Genomic DNA, 18,733 nt, shown 5'->3' on the forward strand with positions numbered 1-18,733 from the left:
GTAAGGTATCATATGGATATGAATAATTAATTAAAGCAGTAGAGATTGGTTTGTTTCTAGAAAGAAAAGGTGAATAATTTTACTGCTTCAGAAAAGTATATAAAGACATGTTTCTGTATGTATAATTTAGACTTTCTGCAAACTGTCTCACTTTATTGTTTCAATAAAGTTTAATTACATTTTGACATCTACTAACCCTCTGTCTCTGAAGTTTTTTGTTAGGCTGGAAAGATTGTTAGCCACAACACATGCCAATATTCAGTTATAGTCAGTGCAACCTATTAGCAACAGGAAGTGTCATGTTTTACACAGTGATGCACTGCTATCAACATATTAAAATATGCCAGCAAGTGGTAAATATGCTAACAACATGCTAGAAACATGTTACACAATGCTAGTAACACTTAGCTAAATGTTAAACCGTGCTATTACTGCTATTAAACAAGAAGTTGTGATAACTCAAGTATACAATGCCTAATCTTCCCAAAACTTCACGTTTGATACGAAGACATCTACATGCCAATATTCAGTTATACTCATGGCACCACCTGTTGCCAACATGAACTGACGTTTTAGACTAACTCAGACATACAGTGTTTATTCTGCACCAAACTTCACATACTTGATATGAATCCTGCCCTGAAGACGTGCAAATATTCAGTTATAGTCATAGCGCCACTTACTGGCAACAGGAAAATAGGTCAAAAATAACTATATAAATTCTAAAAAATAGAATGGCATTCCCCTGGCAGAGCAGTGCCAATGTACACCCGCTTGCCATTGACCTATTTATCGCTGCTTGCAGCTTTAATTATTATTCTTTTCCTAAATAAATTGCATTTTTGAGGGCCTAACCATACCCGATGTTACAACCCGCGATATTCCGCGGGTATGTATTGTGTTGTTTTTTTAGTGTGTATAAATCTGTGCAGGGCAAGCCATTCGAGATTCCAGTGTGAGCCTTCCTGCCCTGCCTTGAATACTGCTCCCTCACCTTTGTGTGCTCCTCTGCCCCCAAGATGACATCATCAATGGGCGACAGTATTTAACTGTGAGAGAAGCTAGTGCTTACAGGTTCGTTTTGCCAATGCTCACTCTTTCTGCTTGTATGATTGTGCTGTTAGTCTGACTATGAGTTTGAGTTGCCCTTTGATTTCTGGTTGCTGGTTGTATATAGTTACATTGCTGTATTTTTTCTTTGTACAAATCAAACATTGTATATATTTCACTGGTAGTAGAGGCTTGACTGCCATTTCTGTTAGGAGTGCGTTTCAATCTCTGTTTTTGGTAAGGTAGTGTAGGGAAGCTAATTGTCTTTTGTTTATTTTTGTTTTTAGGTAAATTAGTTTCCCTCCACAGCAGTTTTTGTTTGTTGTTTTGGCTTTGGTCCACACTGAAGTTTTCCCCAGATTATCTGTGGTGTACAGCAGATGTGTGTACATAGCCTGTAAATACTACAATATACCACCCTTTTGAGCCACTTCTGTGTCATCCGTCTGTTACTTCAAATATCACTTACTCCGCCTTACATTACCCCATGCCTTTAATTATGCTGTGCAACCTAACCCTAGACTGAGTCGTAACAGAATTGGGGACTTGTCTGGGATCGTCAACAATTGTACTTGGTGGGGTTTTTTTTACTTGTTTTTTTTTTGCATGTTATGGTTGGTTTGAGAGCTCCTTTTTTCATAAGGGTTATTATATTGTGGTTTGGTTGTTATTTGTGAGCATGGCAGGATTTGATTTGACTATGTTTACGCTTTGTCCTACCTTAGAGGAGTTTGATAAGTGTAAGAAAGGTGTTACTTTATATCACAGATTTCTTTAATATTTCGGTGCTGCGGTTAGATAATAAGAAGGTGGTTAAGGCTGTTCTGTATGAGGCATTAGTGGCTCAGCAGGTCTTACCTGAGCGTGACGTGCTTCTGGGTGTTGCCCATCTGCCTATCCTGGCTTTTGTCGCAGCAGAGGCCGTTCCAGAGGTTGGAGGTGGGTTGGGGGCCTATTTAGACCATGAATGGCCGGTAGCCAGTTCAGTAGACCCTGGTTGGCAACTTGTTTTGAAGGTGCTGGAGTTGGAAATTTAGTGGCAAGAGTATCAGACGCAGTTGCTGCGCATTCGGGAGAGGCAGTTGGACACTGAGGGGGAAAAGCTCGACCTTGCTGCTCAGAGTCGTAAGCCAGTGCCTCATCCATGGAAGTTCTGCTCTTCTGGTGCCGATGTCCCCAATGCACTGGTATCACCACTTGCTCCGATCCAATCTTCACCAGTAAGTCAGCCTGCTTTTGATGTTAGCCGACATGTTGGTTTAGTGCCTGTTTTAGAGAGGATGAAGTTGATGCATATTTTCCTTTCTTTGAGAGAATAGTGACTATGCTAAACTGGCCAAAAAGTTCGTTGATGCTTTTATTGCAGTGCAAATTGTCAGGAAAAGCACAGGAAGCATGCTCTGCCCTCACTCTAGAACAAAGTTTAAATTACAAGGTTGTTAAGGCTACTGTTCTCTGCGCATATGAGAGCGTGCCTGAAGATTACATTCAGAGTTTTAGAAAAACTGTTAAATCAGCCAGAAAGATTTATGTTGCGGTTGCTCTGGAAAAATCCACCTTGTTTGATAAATAGTGCTTGGCAAGTGGTGTGAAGAGTTTGGAACAGCTTAAACAGCTGTTCCAACGGCTTGGAGGAATTTAAGTCTTGTCTTCCTGACCAGTTAGTATATTTGAATGAGCAAAATATAGATGTTCTGTCTGAAACTGCCATTTTAGCAGATATGACACAAAACTATGTTTAGTGCCACTTCTTTGCTTAAGGTAATAGCGCCACCTACTGGCAACAGGAAAATATGTCAAAAAAATTATATAAACTCATTAAAAAAACCCTGGCAGAGTAGCTCCAACATGCACCTGGGTACACACCCTGTGCTGTTGCAGCTTTCATTTGATTTGTTTTGGAATTAAAAAAAACACACATGTGACAGCCACAAAAGGACATCATCACGGGAAAAAGTGGAAGACCAATCACCAGACCTTAAACCAATTTAGCATACATTTCACGTCCTGAAGTGAGAACCCACCCAAAACAAACAACAACTGAAATAAACGGTATGACAAGCCTGGATAAGCATCAAAGAAGAAGATTGCAACAGTTTGGTAATGTTAGTGGGTCACAAGGTTTATGCAGTTATTGCAAGCAAAGGATACACAAACAAATATTAAGTGTAATTTACTTTAATTTACTTTAAGGCTATCTATTCCTATACATTTGCTCATCTACAAATTGGGTCGTCTGCCCCCACATCTAGATATATATATGTCCGGAAATAAAAGTTGAAATTCTGAACTAGTCTCATGTTCATCTTTTTTTTTTTAATCTCAAACCCTCATGTCTTCAGTGTATAGCACTGCTGTTCCAAAAATTTTGGCAGGGACAGTATATTACATTGAAGGTGGAAAATTATCTATGATTTATCTTGGTTTAATTGTTTTGACATGTTATAGTTATATATATATATATATATATATATATATATATATATATATATATATATATGTGTGTGTGTGTGTATATATATATATATATATATGTATGTGTGTGTGTGTGTGTGTGTGAGTGTGTGTGTGTATGTGTGTGTATATATATATATATTATATAGTAGATTTGATTTAAAAACAGGAAGCAGCATCAAGTGCTGTAACACTTCAAAGGTTTTGTGGTCCCTGAGGGAAAATAGGAAAGTGAATGTTTTAATAAGCACAAATATGCTCTTTTATAATGTGGTCAGTCAGTAAAGTTGCTTACAAATTCTAATGGATTTTTTTATATATAAATAATACACCCTCACATGAAGCTGATGGATGTTTCCACAGAGAAAGTGCTGTAGATGCAGCTTAGACAGTGCACTTTTTGATGCATAGCTGCAGAATTTCATAAATCTGTGTGGAAACAGAATTAATAGCCAAAATATATATTTCTATAGTGTCTAGACACTGGACAGAAAGCAAAATATCTGATTTGTTCAGCTGACATAGGAACACTCACAAGCTAATCCTAATTCTTGCATATCAATGCTGGTAATTTGTATCCCACTCTCTAACATGCACAAAGCAAATAAGAGGGTGACGGATGCAGTTCTGGTTTAAACCTCACTGCTATTTCAGGGCTGGCTTGAAGTTTCACTTTCGATTCTGAGTTGAAGAGCAAATATATTTGCATGACTCGTGCAGAGTGCAGAAAAATTTCCAGCAGCATAAAACACGTATGGAACTTATGTCACAAGGTATGGAAATAAACATGGACATAGATTAAGTTAAGCTCCGTTGGCCATTATAGAGAAAAGTGATTTAACTTATATTAAGATCCACTTGTATATGATATCTTTGATTTATTTTATGTTTTTTCTTTGTTGAATAACACTGTCAAAAGAAAAAAATTGTAGCAGTGGCCCACAGCTTACTGTTGAGCAGCTGAAGCGAATAGAGCAGAAGAGACATGAAGCTATGAGGAGGCTTGCTGCTCGCAATGATCCTATGCCCATTGGAGAGAGCTGGAGCATTCACATCGGTACTGAATTCGGCAAACCTTACTTCACTGAGGTATATGACAACACACACTCAACATTCACATTCAAAGTCATGAGCCGTTGTACTGTTATGAGTCACAGTGTCAAAACTCTTGTATGTAATGGCTTCTCTTCTTTAGCTGATGTCTTTTGTCACTGAGGAGAGGAAACATTTCACTGTCTATCCAAGCAAAGAGCAAGTCTTCTTTTGGACACACGTGTGTGCATTTGAGGCTGTAAGTTTTTTAATGAATAATATAAAAAAGAAAAGTTGCATACGAGTTCATCAGGTTGTTAAATTGTTTTGCCCTGGTATTCAGGTGAAAGTGGTCATCCTTGGCCAAGACCCATATCCCAGACAAGGTCAGGCTCATGGTCTGTGCTTCAGTGTACTGAGGCCTTCACCACCACCTCCAAGGTATACAACTTAAGTTAAGTTTCCCTCAGGGACCACATGTGGATGCATTTTGTCCTTTCCTGGATTTTTGTGTTAATATATTAACCAAATGGATGCTGCTCAAATCTTTATTCACTGTTTAGTAACCATTTGTTTCAGCCTGGAAAATATATTCACTGAACTTGCAATAGATATCAAAGACTTCCAACACCCTGGCCATGGAGACCTGACAGGATGGGCTAAACAAGGTTAATGACTTAAAATTGTCATCTGCATCGATCACAAGATAATGCAAACATATATGCATCAACTATAAATTAGCATACTCAGCAATACAGTTAAATCGACCATTATTTTAAGTGAAAATAGTGTAATAATTTAGTTAAGTATACAAGTATTTCATTGGACTACTTAAATACGTTGGGGGGGGGGGGGGGGGGGGGGATAAGCCATTTAAAATATGCAGATTTTTAAAAACCACAACCATTCCTACACCTCAGTGTAAAAGATTCTCTAGGAAAGTCTCATTTTTCTCCTGCTGTCAGGTGTTCTGCTTCTGAACTCTGTCCTAACCGTGAGAAGCAGAGAGCCAACATCCCATCAGGGTTGGGGATGGGAGGAGTTCACTGATGCTGTGGTTCGGAGCCTAAGTAGGAATTTAAAAGGCCTGGTCTTCCTGCTGTGGGGATCATATGCTCAGAGAAAAGGCAAATTAATCAACAGAGTAAGTTTACAGAACCAGATTGCTAAAATGGTGTCCATGTTTTATAACTTCTACAATTCAATTTACAATTTACAATTCAAATTTCTGGGTGCTTCATTGATATCATACAAATGACCTGCATGTAATTCAAATGCAGGCTACCAAATTGTAGAAGAATCCAAGGGAGGGTTTTTAATAGTATATAAACCACTGCTTTTAAAAAACAAGTGCTTACCTTTAAATTATGTATGAATGAACAGATGGCAATGACTTAGTAATGTGAGGGAACGAGAGGTGTGATCATTGTGTTGTGCCCCTTCTGCCCCCACCCAGCTGCTGTATGCGTATATACAGGGTTTTACACAAACCACCACTTGCTTGGAGGAAATGAGCTACCGCATATATTACGGAAACCACCACACGCCACTGCTCCTCTTTAGGTTAAGATTCTGAAGCTAGAAAAGTTTAAACACGGTGATCACGATTAATTGAGGCATGTTTCTCTTTTTGGGAGTTCATCCTGTGCACATAGCTCTCCATTACATCTGAGGTGTGAATACCCATGTGTGTAATTTCTGTAGGCCTGTTAACTGCTCATTATGCGTGCAACTCTGAATATGGCACTTTGCTGTGGAACTGTGGCTAATAACGTTTCTCTTATTTACAGTCACAGCATCATGTCCTCGAGACAAGCCATCCCTCACCATACTCTGCTCACATGGGCTTTTTTGGATGCAGACACTTCTCAAAAACTAACATCTTACTTATGGCAGCTGGAAAGACACCTATTGATTGGAATGCACTGTGACCAATGTACTTTTTAGTAATATTTTTAAATGATACTATGGGTTTATAAATTTTCAGTTTAATCATAATGTTAAATGTTTGGGCATAATGTTACTGAGTCTATATGAGATTCGTAGGCTTACAACATGTCAATGAAACAATGCTCCCTCTCTGCTGTGCTACACTATTATCCAGAAAATCATTTAATAAATAAGCAGTGTTGTATAAATTGTACAACTTGGATGCAGTTTGCCTTAGTCTGCCTTGGGAAATTGTTAATACATTACCAATCTCATTTCTTGATTGAGTGGTTTTCCATCTTTCCTTAATGTTTATATAAACAAAGTCTTTTTCCTCTGCCAGATGTGACTGGTAAGTAGAGTAAGCAATTAATTAATGCATGCAATAAATACATATCCTGTTCTAGTCTTTCTTTATTTCATCCAAAAATGGGTTAAAATACATAGTCCCACATGAACATGTTCACACCAAGGTCTACAACACAGTCAAAAAACTGTGTGCCTCTTCTATTCCAAATCACCTGACATAATACAGTACACACAGGTGTTTAATTTATCCCCTTGAGTCTGCTTCCACTCAGAGGCCAATCATAATATTGCCACAGAAATGGCTCCAACACACTGGCCCCTTAATTTTTTATGGGCCATTCCAATAACTATTTAAAATGTGTACTGGTCAATCTCAGGTAACTTTTTAATTTTTTTTTTTTTTTTTTTTTTTTTGTAAGTGGAAAATGGTTGCATTTCATTCAGTCCTGTTACAAAACTAATGTCATTTAAAAAAAAGTATATTTAAAAGCGTGTCAACTAATTCCTCTGTTTTCCCCTCAAGAAAGTATTTATTTTAAAGAAATGGTTAGTTACATGTTCAAATAATTCATATTTGTGACTAAAAAATTGCAATATATGCATGTAAGTTGTATTTTTCCCAAAAAAAAAATATGCAAAGCCATTTTGTCCTTTTAAAAGAGACCCAAAACATTTTAGTAACAGGAATGAACATTGCGTAATGGGATGTGTCCATACGTGCGGGTGCGTGTGTGTGCATGGCCGTGTGTGCATTTTGTGTGTGTGTGTGTGTGTGTGTGTGTGAGATTTCTGTGTTGAACGGATGTGCTATGTGCTTGTAGTTCTTCACAGTAAAGGAGGTGGAAAGAAAAAGAAAGAGCGAGAGGGGAAGGCAGGAAGAGAGAAAGAGGGAGAGAGGGGGAAGGAGAGAGTGAGAGGGTGGTGGGTGTGTCTCACTGCTTCCCCTGCAGCGTGCCATGTGTGGGTGTTTCTGGCTCTTGCACAGAATGGGTTCTCTCCATCTTCTTTTACAGAAGACAAGAAAAAGGGTTTAAGATATTATGCAAGTCTTCAGATCTCTGCATTGACTACCAGTACCTAAGATCAATTTGAAAATATTCTTGCTTGTCTACAAAATTATGGATTACTTATTAATTTTTTTTTATTTCAATCATAGATGAGATATGGAGTCACACAATAAAAAAAAGATTTCTGAAGGATTTAAATCATTATATTTAATGGTAAAGTGTAGAGTTAGAGAGTGGGGACAGGTAAAGAAAAAAAGAAAAAAAAAAGGAATTTATTCAGTGTTCTATTGTTATGTATATCAGAGAAGGAACTCTGTACTACAGTTCCCTGCACCCACTGCACCAGTTACATGACCACCTGCACCTGAGTCATGTCATGTCATGTTGCCGAGCACCTATGTGTATGTAGCCACAGTTTGCACTGCACTCCTTGTCTTACGTTTGTCTTTCTTTGCCGTTGTCTATCTTGCTGTGTTTATGGGCTTTCTTTCACAGTTATTCTTTGCTTTAGTGTTTTGCTGCCTATTCATTCTTGTTTTGTTTGTTGTTTTGGCATTAATTAAAATCAATCTGCACTTGCATCCGTCTCCACCTTGAAATCATGACCGCACATAAGACCTCAAGATGTATGCAGCAGATTTGTTCAGAATCCAAAAGCCAAGGTGTGAGAAGAAGGGAAAATTCTCCCTAATTAAAACCAATCGGGAATGGATCGACGTGATGTACTCCGTCATGGGGTATGCCAAAGGAGAGCCTTCTAACCAGGCTGGAAACATCTTCCACATTCCCTCCCCCACTGTGGATCTCGTCCAGCCTGCCATATCGACAGAGAACGTTGTTCAGCCTCCCTGCTCTTCTGAGGACATCACTCAGTCTCCCTGTTCAGCTGAAGACGTTGCTCTGCCTCCCGGTCCAGCCAAGAGGTCCGCTTTTCTTCCCTGTTCTGCCTCGGATGTCACTACGCCAGACTCCGCTTCAAACATCACTCCACCTACCTGCTCGGCTAAGGACGTAGCTCCTTTTATTTGCTCCGTGCCGTATGTCGCTCCCCCTTTCTGCTCTACTGGGGACATTGCTCCCTCCTCATGCTTCACGGAGAACCTCGTTCCTCCCTCGGGCCTTGCGGAGAACTTCGCTACCCCCTTTAGCTTCATGGGGAACGTCAATTCCCACACAGGCTCCTCCTTGAGCTTCATTCCTCCTGCTGGTTGTGCAGTAGGCATCGCTCGGCATTCAAGCCAGGCCGGAGATATCATGTCATCTCTCTGCGGTGCGGAAAAGACCGCTCCACACCTGAACCTCCAGAGAGAACACCCAGTTCCTGTCTCATGTAAACACCTTAATCACAATATTGTCTTATTCAGAACAAGGTCAATAATTAGATTATTGTTGTCCATGTAAACTTAGTCAATATAGCAAACATTTACAGATCCAGTCATATACAGGACATACATTATTTTACTGCTGCTTGAGCCTTAAATTTGAAATGATTTTGAAACAGGATTAATGTAATGCATGCAGTCAAAACATTAAAATAATATTCATTATTTAAACCACATAAAGTGCTACTGTGGCACCTGTGGGAAGAGCTTGGAATGTATTATAGAACAAAATATTTAGCAATTGTAAAAACCTACAATACTGTGCCTAAAAACAGGTTAACATGTTAAGTCACACTAGAAGCATTTTTACACTGATCAACAGTGTAAAACTAAAACCTTTTCAGTTCTTATAACATTATGTAGATGTATCCATGTATAACATGTACTTTAATGTAGTGCACACATAGTCTGCATTGAACCTGAAATGTGACTACATGAATTCGGCTACATTATCCTACCAGAATGAACACGTTTACACATATATATGTATTGAAAATGTGGGTACAGCAAATAATATAAAGCATGGGGCTAGAGGCATGGAGAAGAAGATAATTTAATCTTCATATTCTAAACATAATCATGTTGTGGGGAAAAACAAACATCTGGATGAAATTACAAATAATCATGGTCATGTAACTCCACAGGATAAACCTGCAGAGTTTGCCTGCAAGTCTGTCTTGCCAGGCATTCTCACTTTGTCCCCTCTCACTGGACAGTGTAGAGGCAATCCAATATCATCAACAGCTTCAGTGGCTTCAACAGTGTCTCCTGTTGTCAGGCAGATATTATGGAGAACGGCACAAACCATGATGTTGAGGCAAAGTTGTGGTCCTTAACAGACTTGAACAGGAGGCACACCCTGCGTATGTTCATTATACCAAAGGCCTGCTCAAATATGGAGTGAGCCTTGGCATGGTGGTGGTTGAATGGAAAAAAATTATTAACCCGCTGTATCTCAGATGAAGGCACACATAAAAGAAATGTTTTGCATAATTACACCTCGCATATGCAAAAATACCTCAGATAGAACAACACATTTGTGCTTTCTACTGAATGAATGAATGAATGCCTTTTTATTGTCACTATACATATGTACAATGAAATTAAGAGCCACTCCTTTTTTGTTCCGTGCAAACATATACATTCAATACACAAGAAGAATAAACAGATAATACACAGATAAATAAATAAGATAAATAAACAAAATAAATAAACAAGATATACAATATATGCAAGATATATGCACGATAGATAGATATTAGGGTGGATGGCGGAGGTACTATGAAATGCACAGTTTGAGACAATATATACATATGCTGTGGACTCAGTACATGTGTTTGTTTATCATGGTAATAGCTTTTGGGAAGAAACTATTCTTAAATCTACTAGTCCTTGTTTTGATGCACCTGTAACGTCTCCCTGAGGGCAACAGATTGAACAGATCAAAGCCAGGGTGAGAACTGTCCTTAATGATAGTTTTTCCTCTGCTGAGGCAACGGGAAGTATAAATATCCATCAGGGAGGGGAGAGGGCAGCCAATGATCTTCTGTGCTGCTCTTACTACCCTCTGAAGCCTCTCCCTGTCTGCTGCGGTGCAGCTACCATACCACACCGTGATACAGTATGTCAGCAAGCTCTCGACGGACGAGCGGTAGAAGATCAGCAGCAGATTGGAGTCCAGATTGTACTTCCTGAGAACCCTCAGGAAGTGTAGCCGCGTTTGAGCCTTCTTGATGACCGCTGTGATGTTGTCCGTCCAGGAGATGTTAGCAGAGATAAGGACGCCAAGAAACCGGACGGTGTGGACCTTCTCTACACACTCCCCATTGATGAAGAGGGGGGCCAGCTCCGTGTTGTGTTTTCTGAAGTCTACAATAAGTTCCTTGGTTTTCTTGGTGTTTAGAGTCAGGTTGTTCTTTGAACACCAGGCTGCCAAGTTTAGGACTTCCTCTCTGTAGGCTGCCTCCTCTCCTTTTGAGATAAGTCCGACCACTGTGGTGTCGTCAGCAAACTTGATGATAATATTATTGTTGTAGACTGGTCTACAGTCATATGTGTAGAGACAGTACAGGAGGGGGCTCAACACACAGCCCTGTGGAGAACCTGTGCTCAACGTGCGAGTGGAGGAGAGGTGGGGCCCGAGTCTCACTGTCTGGAACCGGTTGGTCAGAAAGTCCTTTATCCAGGCACACGTGAGGCGGGGGAGACCAAGGGTGACCAATTTGGTGACGAGAATGTCCGGAATTATTGTATTAAAAGCCGAACTGTAATCCACAAAAAGCATCCGTACGTAGCTCTGTTGCTGCTCAAGATGTCTCAACACGTAGTGGACAGCTACGGCGATAGCATCCTCTGTGGATCTGTTTGCACGATAAGCAAATTGAAAAGGATCGAAATCTGGGGGGAGGTAGTCCTTGATGTGCTGAAGAACCAATCTCTCAAAGCACTTCATGATAACTGGAGTGAGGGCTACAGGACGATAATCATTCAGGCTAGTGGTGGGCGATTTCTTTGGCACTGGAATGATTGTGGCTGATTTTAGGCAGGACGGGATGACTGCTTGGGCCAGGGAGAGATTGAAAATTCTGGTAAAGATGTGGGCAAGCTGGTGGGCACATGATCTGAGCACGTTACCAGGTACACCGTCTGGGCCAGCAGCCTTCCTGGGGTTCACTGCCAGAAACATCCGTCTAACATCGTGTTCCCTCACAGTAAGTAGAGTGGTGCAGGAACCAGAAGGGGATGGAGGCAGGGCTGGACTGGTACGTGGGCCAGATGAGGGTGGAGGTGGGGCTGGAGCAGATGAGTGCTGTTGTTGTGATGTTTCAAAGCGAGCGAAGAAGCAATTTAGCTCTTCTGCCAGAATCGCACTCAGGACTCCTGTTGTCGCCTCACGGCCTCTGTAGTTCGTGATGTTCTGTATACCCTGCCACACCTCCCGTTTATTTTTGCTGGACAGGTGGGACTCTATGCTCCTCTTATAGGCCGCCTTAGCTTCCTTAATACCGCCTTTCAGGTTGGCACGGGCAGCTCTGTACAGAGCTCTATTACCAGACCTGAAGGCAGCGTCGCGGGCTTTGAGTAGTGTGCGGACCTGTTTGGTCATCCATGGTTTCTGGTTTTGGAAAACCCGGATGTTTTTTTCCACAGTCACATTTCCGATACAGAACTTGATGTAGTCCAGTACCGTTCCTGTTAATGTTTCTAGCTCTTGATGTTCAAACAAATCCCAGTCTGTCTGTTCGAAGCAGTCCTGTAGTTTGCAGAATGCATCATCAGGCCAGGTGGTAACAGTCTTTATAGTGGTCGTGACACTGCGTCTGAGGGGGGTGTAGGCAGGGGAGAGCAGGAGGGAGAGATGGTCTGATTGGCCGAGGTGGGGGAGAGGTATGGCTCTATACGCGTGCTTGATGTTGGAGTAAACATGATCCAAAGTGTTCGCCCCTCTAGTAAAACACTTAACATGTTGATAGAATTTCGGGAGTACAGTCTTCAAGTTCGCCTTATTAAAGTCTCCTGCAATTATGTGAACACCGTCTGGGTAAGCCCTCTGCTGCTCGTTTATGGTGTTCAACAGGAGAGAGAGCGCCGTGTTCACATTGGCATCAGGTGGAATATACACAGCCGTGATAATCACCACTGTAAGCTCTCTCGGTAGAAAAAAGGGCCGACATCTTACGGACATGTACTCGAGGTCAGGGGAACAATGTTTGTCTATCATTGTTCCGTTGTTACACCAATTCTCATGCACATACATACAGAGCCCCCCCCCTCTGCTCTTACCGGAGTCCTCAGTCCTGTCCCAGCGAAGCATAGTACGACCTGCTAGCTGCATGCTAGCATCGGGTATCCTCGGATGAAGCCAGGTTTCAGTAATAATCAAAACACAGCAGTCGCGAACATAGCGATTTCCAGCTAGTTGTAATTCCAAGTTGTCGATTTTATTCACTAGGGATCTGGCATTGGAGAGAAACAGGCTCGGTAAAGGTGGCTTGTGTGGTTGTTTTCTTAGCCTTAGCATAATACCGGACCTGCATCCCCGCTTTTGCTTCCTCTCCCTCCGCCGTCTGCGCCGCCTTCTGGACCCGACAACAATCCACGGAGAGCCCGGCAATCTCGCTATGTCGTCTGGGATGTTGTGCGTGTGATGAAATGTGATGATTTGACCGACAGTGATCATGTTGGATCATGTTGTTTCTATTTTTTCCAAAAGTTAAACACTAATACTTTTAGAGTTACTTTTGGAGTTCCACAGGGTTCTGTTTTAGGCCCACTGCTCTTTACTTTATATATGGTACCCCTAGGTCAAATTATTCGTAAACATGGAATTAGCTTCCACTGTTATGCTGATGATACACAGTTGTATGTTTCAGCGAAGCCAGAGGACAGACATAAGCTTAGTAAAGTTGAGGATTGTGTAAAGGACATTAGACATTGGATGTTAATTAACTTCCTTCTGCTTAATTCTGATAAAAACAGAAATACTTTTATTAGGCCCACGTGTAGCTAGAAGTATTCTTTCTGATCACATGGTTACTCTGGATGGTCTTTCTGTTTCATCATGTGCAGCAGTTAAAGACCTTGGAGTGATTATTCACTCCAGCCTATCATTTGATGCTCATGTAGATAATATTACTAGGATAGCCTTCTTTCATCTCAGAAATATTTCTAAAATAAGAAACATATTGTCACTACATGATGCGGAAATACTAGTTCATGCATTCGTCACCTCTAGATTAGATTATTGTAATGCCATACTGTCTGGATGTTCCAGTAGGAATATAAATAAGCTCCAATTAGTCCAGAATGCAGCTGCTAGAGTCCTAACTAGAACTAGAAGATACGACCATATCACACCGATATTATCAATACTGCATTGGCTCCCAGTAAAATCTCGCATTAATTATAAAATACTCTTATTAACCTATAAAGCACTAAATGGTCTCGCGCCACAATATCTAAGCGACCTTTTGGTTTTATATGATCCGCCACGCCTACTTAGATCAAAAGATGCAGGCTATCTGACGGTACCTCGAATAGTGAAGGCTACAGCAGGGGGAAGAGCTTTCTCTTATAGGGCCCCACAGTTATGGAACCGTCTTCCTATTAGTGTTCGGGACTCAGACACAGTCTCAGTGTTTAAGTCTAAGCTTAAAACGTATTTGTTTACTCAAGCCTACCCTGACTAGATTCTGTTCTACTACTTCACAGTCATAATTATCTTTTTTCTCCCTCTCTCCTTTCGCCGAGCCCCACACGAATTTATGGAGATACTAGAGATCCAGATCCTTTCTGCCTCTGGATGGAGCTCAAATCTTCTTTAATTCCAGACTGCTGGGACTACGGCTGCTCTTAACGCCATACAGACTTCATATAAATCCATAATGAACTTTTTCACAATATCTGTTGTTACCCAGATGAGGATGGGTTCCCTTCTGAGTCGGGTTCCTCTCAAGGTTTCTTCCTCTTAAAACATCTTAGGGAGTTTTTCCTTGCCACCGTCGCCACTCAGTGGCTTGCTCAGTTGGGATAAATTCACACCTTTAATATCTGTATACCGTGTTGATATTTCTGTAAAGCTGCTTTGAGACAATGTCTATTGTAAAAAGCGCTATACAAATAAAATTGAATTGAATTGAATTGAATTAATAAGTTTCAAAGTCAAGTACTTACATCAGATCAGCTGGTGGATGAAGAAAACACAGAGAACCATGGGTGAGAAAAGAAAGGGTCCAATTCATTGTCCACCACACGAGATCCACACAGTGAGATGTCCCAAAGTGATCTAAAAATCCACCAGTTACGGGGCTCCCTTTTATATAGTGGAAACACCCCTGGTTTGCCTAAATACCAATACACTTGATTTCTGAGTGATTTCCACAACCATTAAGTCTGAATTTTAGTTTTTTTCCTGAAACTATTATGTTTGATTTTCTGGTACTTCTGAAAAGTGTTATCTTTGATTTTCTGATACTTCTGAAAACCATTATTTGTGATTTTCTGGAACTTTTGAAAACCACTATGTTCGAGTTTAAGGTATTTATTTATTCTACTTTTAAGGTCGCCGTTTTTCTAGTTCCTCTCTTTTTTAAAAAACTACTTCTGCTTATTATGGCATTTTGATCTGACCATCATTGAGCGAGGACTTTAGCTGTCTTTGTAATTTTCTTCCCCATCATGGGTAAGTGTATGTATTTCTTTATTTCTCAATAGTATATGTTTAGTATAATTCTTAAACTGTAAATGAATGTTAGCCATTTGTTTCGTTATTCAGTGTGGTTTATTCTATGTGTTCCATGTCTGAGTGTGTGTATGTGTGTGTGTGTGCGCGCTTCCCTTTTCTGTCGAAGCTATGTAATGTCTGACTTAGAGGGGCCTTCTTTTTTATGAGGAAAAGAGTATAGTATAACTTTGTTCTTTTTTCCCTTACAGCTGCAGGACTTATGCCTAGACCTGAACATTCACTATCACCTAGCACAGCTTACTGCTGATCTGTCACTTCTGATTGACCTTCTGTTTCTGGTGTTTCTTGTTTCCCTCATTCTCAATAAATTCTCATTCTCCACATTTGGTACCCTTGTGTTTTATTTCTATCATAAATTTTATCCAACAATTATTTGTTGTTGTTTTTCATTAATTAATTGTTTAATAACCCAAACATTTCACATACTATCAGTGCATTTTGCTTTATTAAGAATGTTGTTATTAACCAAGCTCAAAAACATAACAACACATAAAAAAAGCATAATGGCAGATCCCTGAAGCGCAGTCAGGTAATCCATCTGAGCACAGTCATCATTATTTGACATCTCTTTGAAGTCACGCTTGAGAGAGCAAGGATTTTGACTTGCTTTGATTCCTCTCTCCTCGCATCTCATTCTTGCATCCTTCCCTCACATCCTAAGGGGGTGGAGTTAAGATGCAAAGAAAGGAAACGAGGAAAGGAATTGAGGATGCACAAATAAGAAATGAGAAGCACGCTAGTGTTCTCAAGATTGACTGCAGAATTAGTGACCTCAGTGACCCTGACCATGATTATGTGGTTACTGGAGATGAATGAATGCATTGTATGTTGTTTTTTTTTTTGTATTTCTAATAGCAATTTTGTCTGCAATAGCCATGTATGCATAATAGTTATCTATATATAAATAATATATGGCTTTCAAATCCTATTATATCGTGCATCAAATAGTCTACTCTATGTCCAATAGGGCGCCAGACCAGCCTATGAGCTGTGACGTATTGCACTTCCTTTTCGCTGTAGAATGAGTTGTTGTTCTTAAAATGGCGCCGTTGGACCTGGACAAGTATGTTGAAATTGCAAGAGAGTGTAAATATCTTCCAGAGAACGACCTAAAGGTTAGTTGAATCGTCGCACGTTTAATTATAACGGTACAGCCATTAAAAACCTTCAATCTGATAATGAGTAAAGCATGCCAAACCTCTTAAGTATTAGCTAGCTAACCGAGCTAACAAAATGCTAGGGTAGGTATGTTATTCTCCTAGCATTATTTTCCCCCCACTCGTATTCGTTATAAGACCGCCTCTAACACTATGTGTATAATGAGTTCGTTAGCTTATTGGATGTTGTTCGTGAGTAGCCAATCTCACCGCAGGGGCGGAACACTTGTAGCCAATCCAAACTAGGAGGTGGGATTTCTCGGAATATGGTTATGGAAAAAAAATAGCAAGTTAGTATTCTATTGCGTTTTTTATGATTGGTGTTGCTTAAAAATCGTTCCACCTTGACCATTCCATTGCAAGCCTACAAAATGATAATCACTTTTAACAAAACAAAAGTGTTAGAACTAGAAATTGCCTTATCTATTTTTAAAATAGCTAGTTCACGTTAGCTAGCTAGCTAGCATTAGCTAGTAATGTTACTAGATAGCTAGTTAAAATGTCGGATCCTTATGTCTTTCACATGTATGGTCACGCGGCTGAGTAGTATTGTTAGCACTGCCAATTTTTTACTGAGCTACAGGTAAGTCAGCGTTGTGCTTTTCGTCAAAATTAAATGTATAATGGACTACTGACACACCTTCTTGTCACTTTCCTGATAAAACAGCATCCCTGACCAAGACGGTATACAATATTTTTTCCTCCAAAAACAACGTGTTGAAAAATGCTAAATGTCTAAATGCAACCATTATTAGAACTGAACACACTTTTTATATGTACTAACAAATCTGTTACAACGATATGACGCCAATGCAACCTGTCGTTAATTTAGTATTTACATGAACGCCACCGTAATGTTGTGATTACAACTCTGGAACTTTTAACATTAGTCTTTTCCAATGATCCCCGATTTTCCGAGTTCGGGTCGTGTCAATCATGGTGGCCCCAATGAATGTGACGTCTAGAGCAGATGGTAATGCTCGGTCCACGTCCAAGTGGGAGCTGGTAAAGTTCCAACTTCCCAGTAGGAAGTTTAAGCGACTCTCCAACTCATACTAACTAACTCCTCGGAAAGTCGGAGTTTTTCCGAGAGCTCGGACTCTGAGTTGCGATTCCGTGACGTCGCTTCAACAAGGCAGCACTCATTGAAATTAAGAACAAGAATTTCAGAGACCTCCATATTTAAGTTTTTAAGCAGTCTTTTTAATTTGTTTATATTTGAAATCACTAAATACGGAGTGATGCTTTGATAATTAAGTTGTTAATTCGCTTTCTGTAAAAAATATGTATCGGACTGCTCTTTCATGTGGATTTTTGGCGCTATTAACCTTATCATGTCCACTTTATATATCAATTAAGCAATAACCAAACGACTCTTTAATTCCCGTTTTTGTAGACAGCTTACAGTGAGTATTCATTTTATTTACAACTTATTTCCAGCACGTTAGCAGAGGTCTACAACTGAGCCCTGGGCCACAACACAAAACTCCCCATTTAAACAGTCAATAGCAGATACGTCATAAAATAATCAAACATACTTACAGGTTCTGATTCAGAAGCACAAGATTGTCAGAGCAAAGAGAGAAAATGCACCGTGCACAAGCAAACTTTTGGGTTTTACTGCTTAGGAATAGTGTTCCACTGAATCCTAATTTCGTCCATTCTTGGAAGGCCAAACAAAGGGGTTTTGCTTTTGCATCGAAACGCAACGTCTCCACAACATGCTGTCAGCACAATTTACTGAAGCCTCACCTTCTTTCTTCGTGCCTGCCTTTGGGTGGCGTTATGCTGATATTTCAAATTGTGACATGGACGTCTGCAGGAGTAATATCTGGACTTCGATCAAGGCGTTTTAGGAAGGTCTGGAGCAGTGTTCTCTGGATAGAATAAATCCCCTTGTGTGAGTCTGAGCTTTGTAACGTTGCAGATTGTTTTCATGCACAGATACCACACAGATACATTACACACTACGGAGAAGGAAAACATTAAAAAGCATCATATGACCCCTTTAAGCAATATAACACGAGCAAAAGTGCCAGTGTACTGAGTATCAGCATGGCTGTGATTTGGCTGTGATTTGGCTGTTGACACGCTGCTGCCACAGCATGCTAATGACATGCTTATGGTAGCAAATCCGTGCCAAAAATTAGTGTGTTATTGATGCTGTCG

General features: G+C 40.3%; 2 protein-coding genes across 4 annotated transcripts in view; both read left to right on the forward strand.

The window, feature by feature from the left end:
* The first annotated feature begins 1,056 nt into the window (after positions 1 to 1,056).
* ungb (uracil DNA glycosylase b) lies at positions 1,057 to 6,868 on the forward strand. 2 transcript variants are annotated; one of them, XM_017495008.3, is made up of 8 exons: positions 1,057 to 2,270; positions 4,159 to 4,277; positions 4,424 to 4,593; positions 4,700 to 4,795; positions 4,880 to 4,977; positions 5,116 to 5,204; positions 5,502 to 5,680; positions 6,327 to 6,868. In XM_017495008.3, exons 2-8 carry the CDS (start codon positions 4,259 to 4,261, stop codon positions 6,465 to 6,467), a joined length of 792 nt encoding a protein of 263 aa, XP_017350497.1. In that variant the 5' UTR covers positions 1,057 to 2,270; positions 4,159 to 4,258; the 3' UTR covers positions 6,468 to 6,868. The 2 variants fall into 2 exon arrangements, with proteins under 2 accessions (XP_017350497.1, XP_017350494.1); XM_017495005.3 differs by lacking the exon at positions 4,159 to 4,277.
* Positions 6,869 to 16,435: 9,567 nt separating this feature from the next.
* The window catches only part of ppp6c (protein phosphatase 6, catalytic subunit), a 50,913-nt gene continuing 48,615 nt past the window's right edge, over positions 16,436 to 18,733 (forward strand). For both annotated transcript variants that reach the window (XM_053677202.1, XM_053677203.1), the window contains exon 1: positions 16,436 to 16,522. In XM_053677202.1, coding sequence (XP_053533177.1) covers positions 16,448 to 16,522 — 75 coding nt within the window. In that variant the 5' untranslated portion in view covers positions 16,436 to 16,447. The remainder of the gene's footprint in view (positions 16,523 to 18,733) is intronic.

The sequence above is a fragment of the Ictalurus punctatus genome, chromosome 28, assembly GCF_001660625.3.
Source record: "Ictalurus punctatus breed USDA103 chromosome 28, Coco_2.0, whole genome shotgun sequence".
In the NCBI taxonomy this organism is placed as follows: Eukaryota; Metazoa; Chordata; class Actinopteri; order Siluriformes; family Ictaluridae; genus Ictalurus; species Ictalurus punctatus.